Below are 15,271 nucleotides of genomic sequence, written 5' to 3' on the forward strand. Positions count from 1 at the left end.
TCTTAAGGGACACCCATCCCAGCAACGTGCATAATAGATGTTCTTGTAGTTCCTGTTACCCACACTTTCGACTAATCCACTCCGGTTCTTTTCTATCCGTCCGAGCTAGGCTGTGCCTACTCCTGCATTGTTTTGTATCCTACCGTCCCACGGGTCACCATTTCTCTCCTTTTTTTCTTACTCTTGTGGCCCTTGCAGTCGTCCCAAATTGGACCCAGGCTCTCCCTCGCCCCCCTTGTCGACGTTGCAGGACCCCTGGCGGACTCCCCTTGCAACACCACTCAGATCCCTCACCTTTCCCCCTCAACATACAACATCAACTCCTGATTACTTAAAGTGAGCGGTTTCCCAGCTCGGCATCTTAGGAGAGAGTCTTTGTGTTTGTCCCCCTCGGCCTTCCCAAAACCATTGCTAACTACCAAGAGGCAGTTCTGCCAAATCTTCGTGATCTTCTAGATCGTCCCGTCTTTAAGAAATCACAATAAATAAGCCTTTGGCTTCACTCAACATTCACTTTTGACAAGCCTTGCCTCATTCACTTCTTCAGGCTGTGCCTCCTCAACGTTATCTCAAACGACCTTTAAGACCACAACACCAACATTTTCTCTCATCCAACCTCACCAACCCTCCATTCTTCCACCGTCAAGATGCATTCCCCTTCCCGCTTCCAGACCATCGCGGCCCACTTCTCGCCTCACAAGCTTCGCACCTCGTTCCGCCGGTCCTCCTCTGCTTCCACCTCTTCCCGTGCCAGCAGTGACCGGATGTCGTTCACATCACAAGCCAGCTCCCCAGTCGAGACAATCAACAGCATTGTACTCCGCCAGAAATCGTTCGACCTGGACGGCGATGAGAAGGACCTGTTTGTCCTCGAGCCGAGACCGGCCGCCACGTTTTGCAGTCTTGAGGCTCGCATGTCGTCCTTTTAAGTTGGGAGAATGGCACGTACGCACCCACGCACACACACACACACACACACACATGGCGTGGATTACACCAACACAGACACAACGCACACACACAAATGAAACGATTCTTACGACGACGACGCAACAAAACACCACGCGGCACTGGGAAGTGGCAAGTTTAGTTTATGAGCAAAACAAGGGGGAAAAAAGAGGTGGATAATGGTCTTCCAGTGCTGGAAACTCCGACATATACACAACATCTTTCACCCAGTCCTCTACACCACTTTTTCACGACACTCATTTTTTATACGAAAGTTTTAGGGATTATGGCTTTTACGGGCGGACTGACACACGGACGGATGATGCCGACAAAGATACCGGCCGGCGTTTTCTTTTGGGGGCAAGAATCATGAAGAGATTTGTTTTATGGCTCAGGCTATTGGTAGCTGATTTTTGGGATATATTTTGGGGTATCTTTTTCTGGAGCAAAGGCAATGCCACACCCCGTAAAAAAGGGGGTGGGTGGCTGCCGTGCATGTTTAATGCTTTTCTACGCTTGTGTGAGAAAGTTGGTTCTGATATGGTTTTGTCAGACTGGCCTTCTTGCATCTTGTCTTGCGACAAACTTCAATCAAAAATCTGGCTTTTTTTTGCAGCCTTTGAAACTAGCATAACTCTTGGACCGTTTTCTCTCTCTCTCCTTTTGCTTGTGATCTTGGGTTTGATGCAGTGGTTACCGTCGGCTATGTGAAGAGGAATGTTGTGCGCGCATGGACAACAGCGGGATGCAGGTCAAGATGCGATGCATTGCAGATGCAAGACAGACTTCTCGTCTGAGCATGCAAGGCACCGATCGATCGTTCTGGGCTTGAGCTCTCGAACTCCTCATTGTTGCCACTGTCTCGGTTCCTGTCTGAGGTTCCTGAAGCAAGCACAAATTTCGAAACACCGATGGGCACTTTTGGATTTTGGATAAGGACGGAGATCGGAGACGGGGAATGGTCTCGGATTGCGGGGCCGGAGAACCCAACTGTAAAAGCCGATATAGGTATGTGGCCGGGCCTCTCCGCTCTGGCGTTGTCGCGCTTCACCGCAACGAAAAGTCTTCAAACCCTCTTCCGAGGAGGAGGTTGGTCTCGGCTTTGCGAAAGGGACGAAAAACGGACCTGCAGCGGACGAGATAAGATTTTGATCTAACTTGATCCAGGGCTTCCATGTGGGACCACCAAGAGGCCAGCGAACGAGACGTCTTTCTCGGCACTTACCCAATTCATCGTGTGTTGGGCCACTCAGAGATGAGACTGCACATTTGAGCAAATCCAAGAAGACGGTGGAGGTTTTGTACAGCTGGCAATTCCACCCCCGTGTTCCCCAAACAGGGCGAGCAAATCCGGGGCGTTGCTCTCGCCTTGTTGCACCTGCGAGATGGGGGCCAGCATGTGCCTGGTGACCAGCTAGACATACGTAAGTGGGAGCCGATGCAAGCGTGGGTCGGGCACCAAAGGGGGAGAATGTTCGAGGGCACCTCCCACGGGCAAATTAAGGTTGAACCACTGGCAGTGGCGGTAGGTAGGTGGTGCGGGTGCAGACACTGCCATGATATGTTCTTTCCCACCTTGATCGCATTCTGCATCAATCCTATTGGAGCCGGTTGAGACTAGGCACGACACTGCTTCCTGTTTACTTAAGATCGATGGGAAACCCCGAACCGCTGTCTATCATGACGCTCCTGGCCAGACACTCCCCTGGCTCTGCTGCTCTCACCTCACTGATCAAACATCTCCGCCGATCCGGCATCATCGACATTCTCATCTCTTGGAGAGCATCCACAGTTTACTGTATTGTCTCCCCGATATCAACTCTGAAAACAGTCCCGCGGAATTCAGCCGCTCGTCTGAGGAACACAGTCCGGAGGGTCTATCGCAGCAACAGATCAAAGATGGCAGGACCACAGACGAAACCTTTGCCAAAGGGCCGGCAATCCTACACTGCTCGTGAAACAACACCAATGTCGACGACAACAAAAGGAAGGATGATGGATTCCAGGGTAATGAAGCGGCAAAGCCAAACTGCCATGGCGAAGAGACAGAAAGTGCCAGTTGTAGCATCACATCGCAGTCCGCATCCAAGACACAAAAGTAAGCACTTCTTTCAGATCTCACTTTTGCATCTTGAAGAAGCATTGTTTTCTGTCTCTTTTCATCGGTGTTTTGGCTCTTCATCAGTGTGAGCTGTGCCTTTGGTTTACTGTTTCTCTGGTTTTCGTCCGAGCTATTATATTGCTCTCTGCGTCAACGAAGCCTTGCAGGCTGGAAGAGCAACTTGTTCACGTGTGGGCCTTCCGGCGGCGACAAGTGAATAGAATGGTTCTCTCTAGTACTATTGTTTGTTCAAGTGAATAGCCCTCAGTCACGCCAAACCTCTGCCTTTTCAGTCCTCCCACTTTTTCACCCATCAAGTTTCGCCGGAACTGTCATTGCCAGAAAACTCCAACTGCCAAATTACGTCCACTGCTTCTGCTTTTGCGTTGCAGTTTTCTTCGTCCTTTCTCAGCAAACACGCAGAATTCGACGAGTCGCTAACGAAGGACCATCGAAAATACAGATTTCGAGGACTTCCTCACAACCAAGATCTTCCCAGACATGTATCTAGGCAACTTCGTGAACATCCTTCAGTTCAGCCACCAGGGAGTCGCAGCCCAGGGCTCTTCTGATTCTGATCCCAAGACCCAGCTATCGTCTCGACGCGGCAACCCTTGCTCGTTCCGCACGCTTCTCAATGACGGCGCTTCATCTTGCGATTCTCTCAGCAGCAGCACCTTTGAGGAGTTGGACAGTGGAGACATTCGATTTGACGACTCCGAGTGTATCTCCATCGGCCGCACCCTAGGGAACGTCCCAAACCATCAGTTGCAGAAGCGTGTGGACAGCGGCATTGTTCTTGAGACGCAAGGTCGTAATCTTTACTCAGTTCCCACGGACCTTTTTGCGCTGGAAAATGAGCACGGTGACGAAACCATGGGCGACTATAGCTGTATTGAGCAAGATATCGACATGGCGATCTGTTCACCCATCTTCACTACACAAGACCACACGTTCAAGCGATCATTCAGCGCAAACGAGTTCCCGGCCGCCAGCAACCTGTCAGGCGTTTCAGAATCCGACAAGCAGGTGTTTGGCTCAATGGAGGCAATGAACATGCCATTCTCCTTGAACGAACCCGTTTTGAGAAGACACAAAAGATTCCCTTTCCGCGACCACGATGCCGCCAAGGACGATGAGGACGATGACATGTCCATCATTTCCGACTTCTCGCTCATTCCCAGCTACACCCCTGGCGGAATCGACCAACAGTACAAAGTCAAAGTCAAAGTCGGCCGGGCAACCTTTAAGCGACTTCTCAAGATCCAGGCGAAGGTTGCCACCAAGACTGTTCGCCATATCAAGCGATCCTGTCGTGAGGCCATGGGGCAGGCTTTTGACCATTCCAGCCCCGTCTATAAACCGGCTACCTGTGTCCGTGTTGGGGGTGCCTGTTAAGCTGAGGAGAAACACAGCAGCTGTCGATGTACAATAATTTTGGAGTTTGTTATTCCACAAGAGTCACTCGCTATTTATCACCCACCTCATTTTTGGACTCACCACACCTATCACCCAGCACCAAGACCTGAATGCGACTGCTCGGCACAATACAGTACCAACCGAGATCCCGATATCATGATATCACAGCATGTCACAGCCAAGGACTACGCGCAAGGGATGGCAGATCCGTCAAGTAGAGCACCATGAAGAAGCAAGTGTATCATCCACTGGCTTTTTTGCCTCGTTTTCCGGTTTGACAATGGCGCTGGATTCTCGCCAGCATCACCGCAGTCAAGATGCCAGATACGGGACCCTGGACAGCTGTGGCCTTTACCGAGGAGGATCCTACGATATCCAAACCGTACAATGCAGAGAAGAGCGCAATGGAGCAAGGAACGGCATGGGAGGGGGAATTGGCATGAATAGGGACAAAAAGCGAATTAGCGAATTTGGGAGACTCGCAAGGAGAGGGAACTTTCGGGCGGAGAATGGGAGTGAGGTTGGAGAGTAGAGGGAGGGAGGGAGAGCTACAACAGCGATCAAACGGTCCTCTGCTTCACAAAGGGAACAACCCACAGCGGTCATTCTCCATCCTCTCGCTGCTCGCTTTTCCTTTGCGGTTCGATTCGTTTTTCTTTCTCTTTTGTGTTATTGCGCAGTATCCCTTTGGGAATGGGTTTTACCACTTGGGCATCGGTTATCGGAGTTTGGTCGGGCTGGGTTGGGTTGGGCACGGAAAAGTACATATGATACCCCCTTGTTGATATTCTAGAGAATTCACCTGCTTTTCTTTTTTTTCTTTTACCCCCTGGTTTTGCATGTTGTGTTTTTGCCATTTGATAGGCTATTTTTTTATTCTTTTTTTTGGCGGGGGGGAGGGGGAGCACTGGATGGTGGTGACGGTATGGCACCTAAGGCAGCTAAACATATCCTGATGTTGAATAGTGACCATAGGCATAATAGGAATACATTGACGATTTAAGTTGTGATGAAGGCCATCTTGCTTTGGGTGCTGCATGTCAACCCACCCCACGTCTGCTGCTAAAGAACAAGACAACCTCCTGTCTCACAGAATGTCCAGTTCGATCATCACAAGTAAACTTCTTTAGGTTGTTGCGGCTTCATGATACTGACTGGCCTGCACCCCTTCACAGCATCGCGGTATTCCTCAGTGTTCGTAACTCTCCCTCTCTTCTCTGTGATCTAGCTCTATACACATATACATACACTTCCACCCAGCCCCTTCTTGCCACATCATCATTAACCCTGTCTGCCTTCAAAAAAACAACAGAAACACGCAGAAACACAACAAACACAATCACCAAAAACACCAATGTACAATGCAATGCTTTCATTCCCGATGCTGCCGTCCAGAAACCCATCATCGCCTACAAGTAAACCGACAGACAGACAGATACTATATGTACACGATTTTTTTACCCCCTCACCAACCCCCCGTTGTGGCCTCTCTACTTTCCTATCCCTTCTTTCCTGTGCCTGTGTGAAAGATATGTGTACCCTTTCTTCCTTTCCTTCCTTCTTCCCAATAAGTCTGCTCCCTTTCTCCGCCCGTTTCCCCTGCTGTCCCAAATCTTGTCCGGAACCGCTTCCAATGTGCCATTAACATGCAACGATAGAAGCAACCGGGGCGAGAGCGAGAGACCCCATCCAAATCTCCGGTTCTAATCGGTGTCGTTGCTGTCCCCCTGAACAGAACAACGAGATTCCAGCAATAGCAAAGCTGAGGGGGGAAAGAACAAAGTCATGGTACAAAAATCATGACAACGAGCAGACTAGGTAATAAAACAAAACCAGACCCGAAACACCATCCTGTCTGCCCCAAGACACCGGGCGCCGCCGCGATAAAAATCGACTTTGTGACAAAAGATAAGAACAATGAACAAAAACCCTGCCCATGCCGTATGAAAAAAAGAAGTAAAGACGCCCGGCTGTGATACTGAAAGACGCCTCCGCCAATTAACCTTCAGTGGATATCCGTGATGATGAAGTGACGGTAGCAAAAACACCCAGGCCTGTCGTGGCCGGGTGTCCAAAAAATCCAGATGCCGAACATGGAACCATGATCTACAGCTAATCATGACGTGTCGTCAATGCGCCGAATCCAACCACAGAGTGGTATCCTGAGACTGTACAAGACTGGACATCAGAGGTTTAGAAGGGCCAACAGTTAGGCATCGTCCGAGATTTGGTCGACTGTTAACCCAAGGTTTTGGATCCCAAGTAGACCGGCCTGCTTCTTACCCCAAGCGCGAGTCACGATGGATGCTATGCACAAAGTCAGCATGTGCTTCAACAGAGCATGAAATGATTGGACACTCACCCTTGAGGAACTTCTTGCTCGCGTATTTCTTGAAGAACGCCTCATGGCAGACGGGGCGGGCCAGGTAGTCCACCATCAAGCGATAAACGGGGTCAATTTCCGCCTCAGTGTAGCCGGCATAGTAGGCCAATGTCTCGTCCTACAATTGAGTCAGTTAGATGTATACACGATCGCAAAGTCCTAAGGGAGGCTTACCCATTCTCCACGGCTCAGGCACATGCGCGCGCAGTACATAGCAGCGGCGGCAATGTGGCTGGGGCGGTAGGCCATAAACCGATGGTCCAGCAAGCTGATCTCCATAAGATACTTGCCAAGAGTGCGGGAGTGGATGTCGTAGTTGTCAGCCTTGGAAATGCGACGGAGGAAGTTCATTGGGTTGGGGTAGCTGAGGTCGTAGTTGAGGGTTTGCAGAACGAATCTCTCGGCACTCAAGATCTCGGCCTCGCTGAATCCATCGTCGGCGACGTGACGGAAGTTGGCAATGTGGGGTGAGAGAACCTCCTCGTACTTGGAAGCGATGAACATGGCGGTAATGCCAACGAGCTGAAGACGGTCGAGCTGCACAACCTTTTCGGACAGGAAGCGGTCGATGATGTTGACGGCAAGGAAGAGTGTCTCGGGCAGGAGATGGAAGCGAGTGTGAACCTCGACAAGCCAGTCGATCAAGATGCCGCGCGTCTTCCACTCCAAATCATCCTGGTGGTCCATGTAGTGGGGGTTGGGGACCGAGTTGCATTCCAGATCGCGCAGGTACTCGAAAATGTCGTTAGCATATTCGGCGACCATGAGCGGGTCATCGTAGTCCTCGCGGTCGAGATCCTCGACACCTTCGGGGAAGACATGCTCGGCAGGTTCGGCAGCAACGGGCGCGGGGACAGCCTCCTTGCGGCGGAGATCCTCCTCGATGTTGGAGCTCTTGACGCGCAAAGACTCCTCAACCTTGGTCTTCTTCTCAGCCTCGAGCGTGTGCACCTTCTTGGGGGCCGGCTCGCTCTCCTCTGTAACACGCTCCTTCACCGCAGCGCTGGCTGCAGTAGATGTGACCTTCCTCTTCAAGGGACCAATGGCGCCGGCACCAGTTTTCGAGACGACTTTAGTGTTGTTGGCTTTCTCCTTGAGAGGAACAGCAGCTGAGCGAGTTGTCGCAGTTGTTCTCTTCTGAACGCCAGCGGTGGCCTTGGGAGCGAGAGCAGCCTTTGCTGGCTTCTTGGCCTCGGCAGCATCGCCCTTCGTCGCATTAGTGACATCACCCAAAGCATTACGCTTCCGCGTGGGGTTGGCGGCGACAGTGGTCTTCTTGGACTGCAATCCCTTGGAGGCCAGCTCGTCCACCTTCAAGGTAGCGGCCTTGGCACGAGTAAGACGCGTCGTATCAGTGCTGTTCTCGTCGTTTTCGTTCGCTACCGAACGAAGGTTTCTTGTCCTCTAATGATGATGTTAGGATGAGATCATGGCATGAACAGGATGTGGTAGTACTCACAACCATCTTGGCTGATATGATCCGAGATAAGTCAATCGAATGTTAGGTAGAGCTGGATGCAAAGAGTCAATCGGTCGGTTCCCAACGCGTCGGCACCAGCAAATGGACAAGTGAGGAAGAGATCGAGCACAGCAGTGGGAATTGGATTGGCGTACAGTGGTCCCTTGAATGACGCGACAAATAGGAAAGGGCAGAGTATGTATGTGTGTGTGTGTGTGTGTGGGTGGGTGGGACTGAAAGTAAACAAAAGGAAGGGCGAGGCGTACCAAAGATGCTGGGGATAACGAACAACACGGGCAGGTGGCGTGTCTTCTGGGGGATATGCCTAGGAGAATCGGGAGCCGTGGTGATGGGGGCCCAGTCGTTGATTTGCTGTCGGAGTTGAGAGTCGAGATCACGGATTGGCGACGCGTTCCTGGGTCAAAAGGAGAACGCTCGAGTTGATCACGACGATAGACAGCCTGCCACGGTCGATGGCGGTGCCAATGGTGGAAGCGTTGCTGGGTAGTGGGTGGAGGTCTTTGGGTATGGGAAAGAGAGGATGTTGACAGAGCTGTCTTGTTTTTAAGAACTTGAATGTGGAGGTTGATGGCAGAGTGGGACCTCCAGGGTTCGCGAGCCCAAATCAGAACGCGGTCGTAGCAGAGTCAAAGGGACGCGGTGTCCTGCACTGAGCCAGCGGCTGCCGGAGCAACAGCGGTCAGAAAACGGCCTGATTGGCTGCGGCCACTGGAACGCGCGAGAGCAAGTCCTTGGCGCCCCACCATGACTTTCCCTCAACCCTGCCAATCCAGGGTTATGTATGTCTCTGTCGCGGGAGGGGCATCCAACCTTGATCCAGCTGTCTGCGCATCGCAAGGGCGAACGCGCCGACCCACTTCCCGGTGCACAAGCCAGCAGAACTAGCCACATAGCCACACAAACCAAGCCACATTTTCCGCCAAGCATCGAGCTTCCCACGCAAAAATCCCAGCATCTGGGGTGGTTATTTGAAGGCTAGGTATACAGAGATCCCCCGACGAGCTCCCCCGACACCTCGCAGCCCATTGGCTGCTTCCAGTCTTTCCAAGGCCCATACGGAGTCTTTTCAATGTCCCGGCTTTGACTCCGGATCTCGACCTGCTTTCGCCTTGCGAACAACCCCCCGAGCTCCCCCGCGGAGCCCTATCCAGGACACATCTATACCATACCTAATGTTGCGATCGCAATTTCGGCCTTTGGCCGCCGGTGTGTCCGCCTTCTGCCAGAGCAGCCTCCGACTGGCTGCCCTGAGGGGATATGCGACCCAAGTAAGGAGCAACCACGACAGCGATGCCTCGACAGCCCTCTCCGGTGCTGGCGCGCAAGCCGATTACGAGCCTGTAAAGATGCGAACATACAAGCCAAGGACACCCGGTCTTCGTCATCTCAAACGTCCGATCAACGATCATCTCTGGAAGGGGAGGCCGTATTTGCCTCTGACCTTCCCCAAGAAGGGGCACGGCAAAGGCGGTAGAAATAACCAGGGTGTTATCACAGTTAGACATCGTGGAGGTGGTCATAAGCGGAGGATTCGTACTGTCGATTTTGAGAGATGGGCACCTGGGCCACACCTTGTTGAGCGCATTGAATACGACCCCGGCCGGAGTGCGCACATTGCCCTGCTGACACGCAAGGCAAACGGCAAGAAGACCTACATTGTGGCGGCGGAGGGCATGAGGGCTGGAGACGTCGTTCACAGCTACCGGCAGGGCATCCCCAAGGACCTCCTCGACAGCATGGGCGGTGTTATCGATCCAGGTGTGTTAGCTTCCAAAACGGCGTGGAGGGGCAATTGCTTGCCAATGCACATGATTCCTGTTGGAACCAATGTCTTCAATGTTGGCTCCCAGGCGAAGGGTGGTGCTGTGTTCTGCCGCAGCGCCGGCACCTATGCCACAGTCATCTCGAAGGAGGAAGAGACTCGCGAAGACGGCAGCAAGGTCGTGACGGGTAGATTCGTTGTTGTCCGGTTACAAAGTGGTGAAATTCGCAGGGTCAGCAAGGATGCTTGCGCTACGATTGGTGTTGCTAGCAACGTGATGCATCACTACAGACAGCTGGGCAAGGCCGGAAGAAAACGTTGGCTGAATATCAGGCCGACAGTTCGTGGTTTGGCCATGAACGCATGTAAGCAGCACCTCTCCCCCCCAAGGCAATCTTGTCCTGTCAGCGTGATCACTAACATTCAGGCCAGTCGAACATCCCCACGGTGGCGGTCGTGGTAAGTCGAAGGGTAACAGAATTCCCACAAGTCCCTGGGGTACACCATCCAAGGGTGGTTTCAAGACCCGCCGGAAGAGCAACATCAACAAATGGGTGGTCACTCCCCGTGTCCGGAACATGGGCAAGCGGAGAGACAAGAAGACTGCCTAATCCCTCGCCGCGAAACGGCTCTTGTACATTATGTAGATCAGCAACATGTATTCTTCATAAAAAACTGGGAGTGCATGTGCAATGCTGTACCGTCTGTCCAACGTCACCCCCATCATGAGATCACACACAAGCAGGCGGCCTGGATGGCCTGGACGATTGGTTGATCTCAACTACCGGCCTTAGCTCGTACGGCCAGACCAGGCGCCAAACACAGGAAACTTTGGAGACCCATGACAGAGGGGTAGGAAACAAGCGGAGAAGATTCGACGTCTTGTCTAGAATGCAAAAACGCAATCGCTGTCGAGCCGCGTGAGAGACTTCCGAAAAGGGTTATTGATATCAATAATGGGGTAGAGTGTTGCATGCATACACTGCAAAGGAGGGGACAATTTCAGGTGGCTAACGATAAGACTATGCCTTATGTAGACGGTCTGCCTCGTATGATATAGTCTATAGAGGCTGAGGATCTGAATGTGGTTAGGAAAATGTCCTGGGGTGGGAGTCCCTCAGGTGGCTGTGCTCGTAAAGATCACATCAGACGACTTAATGTAGCTCCGCAGCCCAACTATAACGGACGATAAGTTAAGTAGTCTAAAATAAAATTTCCAGTACTTTAATTTTAGGTCGTACCTAAAAATTTATTTCACACCTAGATTTTTACCCTACCTTTACTTAAATTTCGCACTGCTCCTGTTACTTGTTATTTACTATTTTATAATATTTTTACTATTTTAATTTTCTATATAATTATAGTTCATTATAACATAAAGTATATTTACTTAATTAATAGTAGTTTCTAAAATTATTATTACTTTTGAAAATATATTATTAATAATTAATACTAATTATATATTGATAAATATATTGAATTATTAATTCAACTTATATATAATTAGTTATTATGATAAAATAACAATAATGAAAAAAAGTAATGATAATGCTAATAATACATTAAATAATACTATATCTCTTTACTTAATTATAAGTTTAAATTTTTTCCTAAAAAAAAGTGATGCGTTATGGATTATTTTACCTAAATGCTCTAACATTGAAATGGTGAGAAAACACACAAACCAACCACAACACCACAAATGTACCCTCAACAGGGTCTCTGAATGGACACACCTGCGTGACAGTGGCTCGCTCGCAGGCCGCACTCTACGTAGGACAAAGAAAAGACTTTATGGGCTCGCAGACCACATAATAAGCACCTGATCGGCCTGATTAAAAGGCCAGAATTGCCTGCACGCGTGTAAGGCATAAAAATATAAAGAAATAAAAGTCGATGTCCTGTCTAAAATAGAATGTCCGAAGCAGACCGCTTATATACATGACCCCTGAACCCCCGAATCCTCCGAAAGCCCTACTTCCTTACTTAAACCCTTAAGCCTATGGCCGTACCCTAAACTAAACCTCCCTTCGCATTTAACTACTATAAACTAGTGGGTAAATATATATATATATAAAAAAAATATCCCTTCTAAGTGTCACGGTTCTGGAAGACAGTGGGGCCACGAGGGACCAATCAAGACTGGACCGCGCCGTCGAGCGGGGCTCACGGTCCAGAAGGGCAACGGACCAATAAGATGGGGACCGGGGACCGCGGTGGGGCTCACGGTCCACGGTCCGGCATCGGCCAATCAGGAGCGGACCGAGGACCGTCTGTAAGTCAACGGTCCACGGTCCACGGGTCTATATATACGGAGGAACTGGCCGGCGTAGATAGACAGTTCTATAGTATACAATACAAGTCACAATCGTTGGTATTTAGACTATTATAATAGAGATAAGCCGTTATTATATACTATTTAGCTATACCGAACCAGGATTATTCAGAAGTACCTTTAACCAATGTCCCTTTTAGAGGTTCTAGATAGGGGTTCGTCACACGTTACATATTTACTTTAACTCTATTACGGATAAGTTAAAGGCGTCTTTTTACCACCATGGCCGGACCTAAGAATATTTAGATAGGAGGCGTCCCGCCTAGCCTAAGCAGCGAGGGACCTTCTACTAGCACCAGACCTGCATTTATTACTATAGAATAGGTCGTTAAGTACCTTAGGGAGCTTAAAGAAGAGGCTTAGCAGACCCGGAAGCAGATTATCGCTATCACAACCGTATCTAAGTTAACCGTTAAGTTCCCGGTACCGGAGCGCTATAGAGGAGGAAAGGCAGAGTTTAGAGGATTCTTAATCTAGCTTAAAACCTATTTTCGTTACTACCTAAACTAATTTACTAACAAAAAGTTAAAGGTAATCTTCGCGGCTACTAAACTTAAAGATAGGGCTCTCGCGTAGTTTAAGCCTATCCTCGATAACTATTACGAGTAATAGCCGGAGGACTAAAAGAAGATTACCGTAAAATACTTTGAGAGCTATCGTGTCTTTAAAACTAAGCTTAAAGAGGTATTTAGAGAGTACGATAAGGTAAGGCGCGCGCAGGAGAGGCTCGTAAACCTACGTTAAACGCGCTTAGCAACTAACTACGTAGCTCTATTTAAGATCGATAGCCTACGTAATACTATTAACGATAAAGGGTTAATATAGCTCTTCTATAACGGCCTTAAGGAAAAGGTAAAGGATAAGTTATATAAAGAGTTAAGGCCTAATACTATCGATAAATATATTACTATAGTTATTCGGATCGACGATCGGTAATTTTAACAGCGTACGGAGAAAAGAGGTAGTAGGGGTTACTACGGTAATAATAATAATAAGGGATATTTCGGTAATAACTATTTTAACGATAAGTAAAAGAAAAAATATTTTAATACTAGTTACTCCGGTACTATATACGTAAAACCGATAGAAATCGACGTTATATAATAATAAAAACTATAAGGCCGGAGCTAAGGTAAAAATAACTTTAAGTATTTTAACTACGGTAAGGTAGGATACTTTAAAAAGGATTATAAGGTATTTAAATAGCTTAAATGAAAAAAGGAGATTATATTAATTACTATATCGAAAGGACCGAGGGTTATAAAGGTAGTAGCTATCGGGTATTAATAAAGCGAAGCGATAAGCTCTAAGGAAAACTCTAACTAATACGCCGGATAAAAAGATATAGAGTTCCAGGAGGTAAAGGAAGCCCTAAAAAGGCTAAAGGCAGAGTATAAGGAAAAAGATTTTTAAATATAGGTATTATAAAATTAACTAGTATAAATCGCTACGGAAGTTACTACGAAAGTCGCTAAAGACGAGGGTCTTACGTAAAGACTTACTAAGTAAACGATATTAAAGAGGTAGTATAGTAAGTACGGAATTACTATTTTATAAGATATATTATAGCCTATAAAGCTCTTATATAAAAACTAAAAAAAGTATTAGAAAGGTAGGAAGGTCGTTAGTATTAGGATCGCGAAATTACTAAAGAATATACTAATACCTATATAGTATATACCCTATAAGGGAGATACGGTATAGCTTTATTTTAGGTATCCGGAGTATTAGAGAGTACCTTAATTCCAGTATATTATATATAGATATATAGAGTATTACTAGAGTAAGTCGCTATACGGTTATTAGCCGGTACGTAAAGTAGGTAAGGAAGGTAAATTATAGTTAGTTAAAAGGACTATAGCCCGATAGGAAAAGGCTTAATAGAAGGACTTAAACGATTATATTTTATAAAAGGTTTAGGACCCGGTTAAATTAAAGGATAGCCTTTAAGTTATATAAATCGCATTAAAGTATATAAAGTATTACGTTAAATACGTAAACGGTTAGAATATAAACGATAGCGTATATTCGTAAAAGGAAGTAATACTAGGATAGTACTTAAACCTAAACTATATTATATATTTACGGGAGAAGGTTAAGTAATATTATTAAGCTAAGACGCTTAAAATTAAATAAAAGAACCGCTATCGAATATAAATATAAGAAAATATTAAAGACTGAAGATAGGAGGAAGCTAGGTAGGTATAGTTGAAAGACTTTATATTATTAGATAACCCGGGGTAAGAAAATACTTTTAAACGATATAACTATTTAGGAAACGACTCGCGGCCTTTCGCGGAGGCTATTAACTTTTAACGGACTATAAATAATATTTTCGAAGGTATTAACGTAAGGCAAAGATATAGGATAATAATCCGGCGCTCGTTAGTAAGGTCGCTACCGTATAAGGAGAAGGTAAGAAAGATAAACGCCTTTAGGTTATTATACGATAGAGGGATTTTTAAGTAATAGTATTAGTAGACGGTAGTATAGAAACGAATTTAATTTCGCTATAGTTCGTATACTAGGCCCGTATACTATAAAAGAAAAAGAAGGAATAGATAGTTATATAAGGTCCATTTCTTACGTAAAAGGTTTATAGGGAGATATTACCCCTAGATATTATAATCGAAGGAAAAACGATATTAATTATATTTAATATTATAAATATAGGACCTTCGAAGAATATAATTCTAAAGTAATTATAGTATAAAGACTATAATCTAGATATCGATTAGAGGGATAGTAGCTATTTACGACTAAGAAAGCCTTAAAAGTATTTAATTAACGATAGAAGATTAGAAGTACGTACGGAGTAGAGTGTAGGACGAGTACCCTCCACG

General features: G+C 47.4%; 4 protein-coding genes across 4 annotated transcripts; 3 read left to right on the forward strand and 1 right to left on the reverse strand.

The window, feature by feature from the left end:
* Positions 1-647: 647 nt before the first annotated feature.
* Positions 648-929, forward strand: QC764_113918 (uncharacterized protein; the record flags this gene model as incomplete). The annotated part of the gene is made up of 1 exon (XM_062942649.1): positions 648-929. One exon carries the CDS (start codon positions 648-650, stop codon positions 927-929), a length of 282 nt encoding a protein of 93 aa, XP_062805543.1.
* Positions 930-2,601: 1,672 nt separating this feature from the next.
* QC764_113915 (uncharacterized protein) lies at positions 2,602-5,482 on the forward strand (the record flags this gene model as incomplete). Its single annotated transcript, XM_062942648.1, has 2 exons — positions 2,602-3,046; positions 3,513-5,482. 2 exons carry the CDS (start codon positions 2,602-2,604, stop codon positions 4,445-4,447), a joined length of 1,380 nt encoding a protein of 459 aa, XP_062805544.1. The 3' UTR covers positions 4,448-5,482.
* Positions 5,483-5,825: 343 nt separating this feature from the next.
* On the reverse strand, positions 5,826-11,214 carry CLB2 (G2/mitotic-specific cyclin). Its single transcript, XM_062942647.1, has 5 exons — positions 8,577-11,214; positions 8,311-8,362; positions 7,026-8,255; positions 6,831-6,969; positions 5,826-6,775 (listed from the first exon to the last, which is right to left on the reverse strand). The coding sequence occupies exons 2-5, from the start codon at positions 8,314-8,316 to the stop codon at positions 6,678-6,680; spliced, it is 1,473 nt and encodes a 490-aa protein (XP_062805545.1). The 5' UTR covers positions 8,317-8,362; positions 8,577-11,214; the 3' UTR covers positions 5,826-6,677.
* RML2 (mitochondrial 54S ribosomal protein rml2) lies at positions 9,112-10,738 on the forward strand. Its single transcript, XM_062942646.1, has 2 exons — positions 9,112-10,458; positions 10,526-10,738. Exons 1-2 carry the CDS (start codon positions 9,504-9,506, stop codon positions 10,702-10,704), a joined length of 1,134 nt encoding a protein of 377 aa, XP_062805546.1. The 5' UTR covers positions 9,112-9,503; the 3' UTR covers positions 10,705-10,738.
* Positions 11,215-15,271: the final 4,057 nt, after the last annotated feature.

Source organism: Podospora pseudoanserina, chromosome 1 (assembly GCF_035222485.1).
Source record: "Podospora pseudoanserina strain CBS 124.78 chromosome 1, whole genome shotgun sequence".
NCBI lineage: Eukaryota > Fungi > Ascomycota > Sordariomycetes > Sordariales > Podosporaceae > Podospora > Podospora pseudoanserina.

Excerpts from the sequence above, each read along its gene's own strand:
- CLB2 (XM_062942647.1), bottom strand. Across the intron at positions 6,970-7,025 it reads GCCTGAGCCGTGGAGAATGG|GACGAGACATTGGCCTACTA; the intron begins GTAAGCCTCCCT and ends ACTCAATTGTAG. Across the intron at positions 6,776-6,830 it reads GAGCAAGAAGTTCCTCAAGG|CATCCATCGTGACTCGCGCT; the intron begins GTGAGTGTCCAA and ends CTTTGTGCATAG.
- RML2 (XM_062942646.1), top strand. The coding sequence starts at position 9,504 with ATGTTGCGATCGCAATTTCGGCCTTTGGCCGCCGGTGTGTCCGCCTTC. Across the intron at positions 10,459-10,525 it reads TGGTTTGGCCATGAACGCAT|TCGAACATCCCCACGGTGGC; the intron begins GTAAGCAGCACC and ends CATTCAGGCCAG.